Genomic DNA, 9,685 nt, shown 5'->3' on the forward strand with positions numbered 1-9,685 from the left:
TATAATGATGCTTAATTTTTAAAGTGTCCGAATTGCCGGATCGAGAGTTGTGGTTAATTTGGATATATATGTGAGAGTAAATGGATACTTGGGTCAGATTGTGGGTTGACCCGCCCATAAACTTAAAACGGTTAAAAATAAAATTAAAAATGCTATAGGTATGACGACTTGCAATCTAACAAAACAAGCACAACCCTTTAACCAACTAGACTTATAACACTTTATATTTTAAATTTAACACCAAATTTGATGAACGCGGAACATTTTAATAATATAAATTCAACATTTTATTAACTAATATATATATATATGTGTATAATGATGCGTATTTTTTAAAATGTCTGGATTGTCGGGTCGAAAGCTGTGGTTAATTTGGATATATATGTGAGAGTAAATGGATACTTGGGTCGGATTGTGGGTTGACCCGCCCATAAATTTAAAAAGGTTAAAAATAAAATTAAAAATACTATAGGTATGGTTCGAACTTACAACATAACAAAACAAATACAACCCTTTAACCAATTAGGCTAATAACACTAAATATTTTAATTTCAACACCAAATTTGATGAACGCGGGACATTTTAACAATATAAGTTTAACTTTTTAACTAACTAATATATATATATATATATATATATATATATATATATATATATATATATATATATATATATATATATATATATATATATATAATGATGCTTAATTTTTAAAGTGTCCGGATTGCCGGGTCGAGAGCTGTGGTTAATTTGGATATATATGTGAGAGTAAATGGATACTTGGGGTCGGATTGTGGGTTGACTCGTCCATAAACTTAAAACGGTTAAAAATAAAATAAAAAATGCTATAAGTATGGTTCAAACTTGCAAACTAACAAAAAAAAGTACAACTCCTTAACCAACTAGGTTAATAACACTTTATATTTTAAATTCAATACCAAATTTGATGAACGCATGTCATTTTAACAATATAAGTTCAAAATTTTAACTAACTAATCTCTATATATATAATGATGCTTAATTTTTAAAGTCTTCGTATTTTCGGGTCGAGAGCTGTGGTTAATTTGGATATATATGTGAGACTAAATGGATACTTGAGTCGGATTGTGGGTTGACCCGCCCATAAACTTAAAACGGTTAAAAATAAAATTAAAAATGCTATAAATAGGTATGACGAACTTGCAACCTAACAAAATAAGTACAACTTTTAACTAACTAAGCTAATAACACTTTATATTTTAAATTCAACACCAAATTTGATGAACGCGAGACATTTTAACAATATAAGTTTAACTTTTTAACTAACTAATCTATATATATAATGATTATTAATTTTTAAAGCGTCCGGATTGCCGGCCCGAAAGCTATGTTTAATTTGGATATATATATGTGAGCAAATGAATACTTGGGTCGGATTGTGGGTTGACCCGCCCATAAACTTAAAACGGTTAAAAAAATAAAATTAAAAATGCTATAGGTATGGTTCGAACTTACAACCTAACAAAACAAGTATAACCCTTTAACCAACTAAGGTAATAACACTTTATATTTTAGATTAACACTAAATTTGATGAACGCAGAACATTTTAACACTATAAGTTCAACTTTTTAACTAACCAATCTATATATATATATACATTAATGATAATTAATTTTTAAAGTGTCCGGATTGCCGGGTTAAGAGTTGTGGTTAGTTTGGATATATATGTGAGAGTAAATGGATACTTGGGTCGGATTGTGGTTGACCCGCCCATAAACATAAAACGGTTAAAAATAAAATTAAAAATGCTATAGGTATGGTTCGAACTTACAACCTAATAATATGTGAGAGTAAATGAATATTTGGATCGGATTGTGGGTTGACCTGCCCATAAACATTTTTACCGTAATATTTTTTTCAGGGTTTTTTTATATTATTACTCGTGTAAATGCACGGAATACATGCTAGTATTCTATAAATTTCGGTACTATATTAATGTCTAAATTAATTATTACCATTTAAAACATTGGTCTTCTATTACATCAAATATTAATTAAGCTTACACGTAATTTCATTTTTTTTCTCTAGATTTTCTACAATGGTAATTTCTCTTAGTAATATTTTATAAATCTCTCGTTACATATTATAGCCTAAATTAATTATTACCATTTAAAACATTGGTCTTCTATTATATATAGGGAATTCACATCAAATATTATAAATTAAGCTTTTACATCAAATATTAATTAAGCTTACACGTAATTTCATTTTTTTTTCTAGATTTTCTACAATGGTAATTTCTCTTAGTAATATTTTACAAATATCTTGTTACATACTATAGCCTAAATTAATTATTACCATTTAAACCATTGGTCTTCTATTATATATAGGGAATTCACATCAAATAATATAAATTAAGCTTACAAGAAATTTCAATTTTTTCAAGATTTTCTACAATGGTAATTTCTCTCAGTAATGTTCTATAAACCTCTTGTTACATACTATATTAATGCCTAAATTAATTATTACCATTTAAAACATTGGTCTTCTATTATATAGGGAATTCACATCAAATATTAATTAAGCTTACAAACAATTTCATTTGTTTCTAGATTTTCTACAATGGTAATTTCTCTCAGGTTCTTTTTGTGTAGTTAAATATTTGAGATTGATGAATTTATTTGATTGTAGGAGCAAAAATCGAGTAATTTGTTGGTTGGGTTGATTTACCTATGCATGCTGATGAAATTGACGATGAGTGAGACTGTGTTGAATGTAATGAACTACGGTGCAGTTGGAAATGGAAAAATAGACGATTCTCAAGTATTTTCATTCATCTATACTTTGTTAAAATGCCATTTATACTTATAAATTAAAATTCTAATATCGATCCATCAACTCAATCTTTGCATTTACCCTAGATTTGAATGGACTCACCATTGAAAAATAGTTTGATGATCAAATTGAATCAATATTAAAGTAGAAGGATTTGTTTGTAATTAATACTCGCAGGCATTTCTTAGAGCCTGGAAAGCTGCTTGCCAAACTACTCATGTTCCAAGAGTGTTCATCCCAAACAGAACTTTTCTGTTAAAGCCCCTCACCTTTTCCGGTCCTTGCAAATCTTCCCTCATCTATTTTCAGGTATATATTTTATACTAAAGAAATAAGTCCTCTCATTTACTAATGTTTCTAAGTTTTGATATAAAAGTGTGGTTTCTTGATACAAATTTAAAGATAATGGGGAAAATTGTGGCTCCAAATTCGAAAAATGCTTGGAGGGGTCGGCCCACGAATACATGGGTGGGCTTCTTCGGAATTAACGGGCTTTCTCTATTCGGGTCGGGGCAGTTCGACGGCCAGGGATCGATTTGGTGGAGCAATCCTTGCATGACTAATTCAGCACAAAATGTGAGAGCCTCTATCAATTTTAAATATTTTTAATGCTAAAATTTAGATTAATCATTAATATTGAATCTAGACTTTAAATATTTATTCTTTAAAATAATTTTCTTGGTTCGAATTCAAATAATGAAATGTTAGATTATTTTTGTAAAAAGTCTTAAAATTTATTAATATATATAAGGAAATTACTTTTTTTGAAAGGAAATAGAAGAAGTTTTTGTATTTTAATTATGGGATAACTTGAAGATTTTGAATTATTTGAAAAAGTTATTCAAATATAAGATTTCTAAACTATATTTTTTTATTTTCTTATTTTCAGTCTGCAAAGTGCAAGGCTCCAGCTGTAAGTTAACTTCTAATCATCGTTGAACTAAAAATTGAGGTTTCTTCTATTAATATTTTTTTTATCCTTGTTGATCACTAGGTGGTAACATTTAAGAGATGTAACAATCTTGAAATAAGTGGTCTAACTTATATCAATCCCATGAATAATCATATTCAACTAACAACTTGTAAAAACGTAACGATTTCTAACATTCGGATAAATGCACCTGAAACAAGTCCTAACACTGATGGCATTGATATTGCAAGCTCCACTTGGGTTAAGATTCACAATTCAGTTATAACCACAGGTTAGTTAGTTAATTAATTAATTACAATTTTTTCTTTTTTGCTCCTCATTAGATTGATTATGGATTTCCTTTGACTTTATTCTGTAACAAGGCGATGATTGTATTGCTGTAAGTGGAGGCTCATCGAATATAGACATTAGAGGCATCTTTTGTGGTCCAGGCCATGGCATTAGGTTTGTAATTCTTGTGTTTTATTAAAAATACATATACATTCAATATTTCTTTTAAAACAATGCAAATGCAGTGTGGGGGCATTGGGACACGGAGGATACGATGTTGTGGAGAACGTAAAAGTATACAATTGTACATTTAAAGGAACCTTAACTGGAGTAAGGATCAAAACTTGGCAAGTAAGAACATTATAATCCTAACATTTAAACATAAAATACAATTAAAAATTTAATAATCATACAGGGTGGAGAAGGTTATGTAAGGAATATTACATTCAACCGGATTAAGTTCATTGCAGTGAATAATCCCATAATTATTGACCAGTTTTATTGTCCTTCAAGAGTGGGCTGCCAAAACTTTGTAAGACCCCTCTAACTATTTGTGTTTCTTCAATTAAATTCCAATTTTTTTCTCATTTTTGTAATTTTAGTCCTCACACATTTTATTTTGTTCTCCACAAACTGTTACTCTTCTATTGGAAGACATCGGCGGTTAAAGTGAGTGACGTATCATATACCTCAATAGTTGGGACTTCGGCTATGGATACAGTAATAAACCTGAGTTGTAGTAAGTCTGTCGGATGCACCAACATCGTATTAGATCATGTAGATATTTCGTTAGCAAAAAAAGGGAGAAAGGCAATCGCTACTTGCATTAATGCACATGGGAAAGCTACCAATACTAAGCCTGCAATCAAATGCTTACTTCCATAGTTAGGTCTTCAATTTATGAGCCAATCTTCTTTTTGCATTTGTGTGTAATTGGAATCATTACTAATCATGTAGACATTACTATTGAGGTCCTTTTACACTAATTTGAGGTCAATACTAATCATGTAAACATTACTATTGTGGTCCTTTTACACCAATTTGAGGTATGTCAAATAATATGGCATGCCTTTTATTAGTTACACCAAATTTAAACTTACTTAAGGTATTAAATGATCAAATAATATAATATTTGAGTTTAAGAAAAGATGCAATCTTTCCAATAGCAATTGAACCCTAATATTCCATAGCAGGGTTGAGCTATCTCATTAATGTTAATTAATAATGATGAACTAACACTTATTCAAAACAATTTTTTCACATTCCATATAATATATATATATATATATATATAATTATAATGATGCTTAATTTTTAAAGTGTCCGGATTGACGGGTCGAGAGCTGCGGTTAATTTGGATATATATATATATATATGAGAGTAAAATGATACTTAGGTCGGATTGTGGGTTGACCCGCTCATAAACTTAAAACGGTTAAAAATAAAATTAAAAATGCTATTTTTATTTTTCAAACTTACAACATAACAAAAAAGTACAACCCTTTAACCAACTAGGCTAACAACACTTTATATTTAAGATTCAACACCAAATTTGATGAACACGAGATATTTTAACAATGAAAGATCAAATTTTTAACTAACTAATCTATATTTATATAATAATGCTTAATTTTTAAACTGTTCGGATTGTAAGTCGAAAGTTATGGTAAATTTGGATATATATGTGAGGTAAATGGATACTTTGCTCGGATTGTGGGTTGACCCACCCATAAACTTAAAACGGCTAAAAATAAAATAAAAAATATCATTTTTATGTATCATTTGAAAGTGATTAAACAAGTATGAATCAAATATTTGATTCACCAAAGTGTGAGGCCACGATGCTAATTATTTAAAAATATGAATCAAATATGATTGACAACGTTAAAGTGTAAAGTCACGAGATGAGAGATTCATTCGGAAAAAATATGTGATGAAACATGTGAGAAAATAAATTGTTTTACCGAAGTGAATAAAATGTGGGATGAAAGAATTATATTTTTTATTTTAATATATTATTCGTGGTTTATTAAAAATTTTAAACATTGAATACATATTATTATAATTTATTTAATTTATTTTGTTTTATTCTTATCTGTGTGTATCGCACATAAATTTTCCTAATTTCTATAAGTCATTTCTGACCAAATGAATAAATCTGATCCGTTTAATCCAATTTTAACTAAATTTATCAAATTTAATATGCAAACAATTTTATTTATTAATATGGATTAGATATAGTTTTGATAATCCAAAATAAGCTTTCCTATAAATTTTTTTTTACCTTTTATATGCTTATATATATATATTTTATCTTTTATATGCTGCTAATTAGTAATTACTAATGTTTTACTATTTCTTTTATCTAAATTAAATTTATTAAAACGTTTTTTTGTGTTCACTATTTTGTTTTACTTATTTTGCTTCTAAATTTTGAATTGTTGGAATTTTTTTTTTTAAATATGAATGATTATTGATAATTTTAAATATGTGAATTTGTTTTTGATAAAAGACTTAAGTTGTATTAATATAATGATAAAATAAATTATAATAATTTAAAATATAGAATATTTTAATATTTTAATTAATAAATTATATGATGAGATAGAGAGGAGGAAGTTAAATAAAATTATGTAATTTGATTAGTTTGAATAATTCAAACTGAACCAAACCTACGCACAATGTATCTATAAATCTCATTAGATTTATAAAAGAAATATGTTGCATTTCTTTCCAAATTCAAATATTAAATCAATAATGATTTAACTTCATAAATTCAAACTCACCCCAATCGAAATAGTATACTCAAATTACTAATTTAGTTCAATATAAATTTCTACTTAATAAATTAAATACCCATTTTTAAAATTAAGTACCATCATACTCATTCCTAAACTTCATAAAATTAATTACAACCATACTCTAAATACACAAAAATATTTCAATTGACCATAATGATATATTCTTAAAAATCAAAAATTAAGATTTATACTAACCTTCTTTTTAAATAAATTAAAAAAATTAATATATATATATATATATATATATATATATATATATATATATAAAATAAGCCAATATATTATGTAATCTAAGGTTATTTGGGATTAAACTGTGTATACCTTGTAGTATTTCTAATTTAATGATGGGCCAAAATAGAAATTAGTATTATGTTATGTGTATCTTGCAGTATTTCTAATTTGATGATGGGCCAAAATAGAAATAAACATTATGTTATTAATAAGACGGTTATGGTTCTAAAAGACAGAAGAGAATATAAAGGAATAAAATTGAATAGACTAATTTATTTATCTTACTCTCTCTCAATCCCCATCATTGGAGAATTAAGAAAATCAAGGATTTTTACATTTTGGAAGACATTTCATCCAAACATCATATTTAAGGATCCATGCATGTATTCGCTCTTGTCTTTCGTATGTTAGGAACAAGTATTATAATCTAGTGCGTTCCAATTACAGTTTATGATTTAGTTTTAAGTATGAAATTATTTTCAACAATTGATATTAGAGCTCAACATGTTCTTAAATTTAGGGATACTTATTCTTGTCTTAAATTTAGGGAATATAAATCATTCATAACATTAATGATTTGACTAGATAGAACATGCAGAAACCCTAACCCTAATTTGGTAACAGTTCTTTGAAACTCTAACTCTAATTTGATAATTGCTATCAAAATGTCAGAATGTGTTGAAGTTAAAACTGTCATGTATATATATATTTTTTAGAAAAATAATATTATTTTTAATTTTTATTTTAAAGGAAATAATTATATTTATTTATTATTTATTTTATTAAAAGAGAATTCAGTAAAATATTTTTTTTTGGGAAATAATATTATTCCATTGAGGATTTTTTAAGAAATAATATTTTTTAATTATTTTATTGGAAAATAAAATTTGAAAAAAAATAAAATTTTAATATACAATTAAGTTTGAGTAAATAATATTATTAATTTATTGGTTAAAATTAATATAAGAAAGAGTCAAATTCTTTTAATTTTTATTCAGGATTTAATCTTATTCTATAATTCAACATATTGTTTCTTATTTAAATTAAATAAGTTAAATTTTGATGTCCCCGAAATGACCTCTCTAATTAGTTTGTTTAAGTTTGAATTTTAAATGTTTGTAACGGTGAAATTTCTTGTGACTATTTAATCGGCTCAAAGGAAGATTACTAGTTGACCGAAATTCATAATTACATGTGATAAGAAACACGTAACAATTGTAAGGATTTTACATGAGAATATCAAATCAATTCAAAGAAGGGTTTGTTATTCGTCATGCATTATTGTTAATGTTTGATTATTGCAACAAGATATCACTAGCAATTAAATTTCATTGTCCAAAGACTTGAACTTGATGGTGCAATAGATAGTTTGGATGGGATTTGCTGATTTTTGAATTTGATTGAAAATTAAAGAATTGAGCATGTTAGTTACATTTTAAATCAGGTTCACTTTTCAGCTAATTTTGAAAATATTCATGCCAACTTAAGTTCAGTCCTAGTCCTTAATGGTTCCAACTTTAAGAATTGGAAAAAGAACATTCAAATAGTTCTCGGATGTATGGACATGGATCTTGCGATACGGAAAAAGCAATCCACTACCCCTACAGTTATTAGCTCTTCCGAAGATAAGGCTAAATTTGAGAAATGGGATCGCTATAACCGCATGAGTCTTATGATCATAAAACGTGTAATTCCAGAGGAGTTCAGAGGTGTTGTGTCTGAGGATACCACCAATGCTAAAGATTACCTTACAAAAATAGAAAAAAGCTTTGTTAAAAGCGATAAGGCTGAAACAAACACTATTATTAAGAGCTTGATTTCAATAATGTATAAGGGCAATGATAATATAAGGGAGTACAACATAGAGATGTCTAATCTTGCATCGAAACTTAAAGCATTAAAGCTTGATTTGCATGAGGATTTACTTGTGCATCTCATTATGAATTCTCTCCCAGTTTAATTCAACCACTTTAAGGTCAATTTTAACTGTCAGAAGGAAATGTGGAACTTGAATGAACTAATTTCTCATTGTGTTCAAGAGGAATAGAGATTGAAGCAAGAAAGGATAGAAAGTGCTCATTTGGCAAGCACCTCTAGGGATAAGGGCAAGAAAAGGAAAGAATGTGGATGCTTCTCAAGGTCCAAATACAAAGAAAAAGGTTAACAATGACTGTTTCTTTTGCAATAATGCTGGACATCTAAAGAAGGATGGTACTAATATCGTGCATGGCGCGAAAAGAAAGGTGAATTTATTAATTTGGTTTGTTTTGAAGTTAATTTAGCATCAGTACTTGGGAATACTTGGTGGTTAGACTCTTGTGCAACTAATAATATTAGTATTTCAAAATAGGGTTGTATGAGCTACCGAAATCCAAGTGATGCTGAAAGACGTATCTTTGTGGGCGATGGAAAATCGATAAAAGTTGAAGCAATTGGGCACTTTAGATTGTTACTTAGTTCTGGTTTCTATCTAGACTTAAAATATACTTTTATTGTACCTTCACTTAAACGAAATTTGGTTTATATTCGTTACTTGGACAAACATGGTTATTCTAGTTTGTTTGGAAATGGTCAATTTAAGTTATCTATTGGTACTTCGGATGTTGGAACTACTTCACTAATTCATTATGTCAATCT

At 27.8% G+C, this 9,685-nt stretch overlaps 2 protein-coding genes across 2 annotated transcripts; both read left to right on the plus strand.

Annotated features, from left to right (window-relative positions):
• The first annotated feature begins 2,734 nt into the window (after positions 1 to 2,734).
• LOC124943377 (probable polygalacturonase At3g15720) lies at positions 2,735 to 4,901 on the plus strand. Its single transcript, XM_047483889.1, has 8 exons — positions 2,735 to 2,803; positions 2,993 to 3,124; positions 3,218 to 3,391; positions 3,705 to 3,728; positions 3,810 to 4,017; positions 4,109 to 4,190; positions 4,262 to 4,367; positions 4,671 to 4,901. Exons 1-8 carry the CDS (start codon positions 2,735 to 2,737, stop codon positions 4,899 to 4,901), a joined length of 1,026 nt encoding a protein of 341 aa, XP_047339845.1.
• A 3,711-nt stretch (positions 4,902 to 8,612) lies between these two features.
• Positions 8,613 to 9,008, plus strand: LOC124943378. Its single transcript, XM_047483890.1, has one exon. The coding sequence runs from the start codon at positions 8,613 to 8,615 to the stop codon at positions 9,006 to 9,008; it is 396 nt and encodes a 131-aa protein (XP_047339846.1).
• The last annotated feature ends 677 nt before the right edge of the window (positions 9,009 to 9,685 follow it).

Source organism: Impatiens glandulifera, chromosome 6 (assembly GCF_907164915.1).
Source record: "Impatiens glandulifera chromosome 6, dImpGla2.1, whole genome shotgun sequence".
Lineage (NCBI taxonomy): Eukaryota > Viridiplantae > Streptophyta > Magnoliopsida > Ericales > Balsaminaceae > Impatiens > Impatiens glandulifera.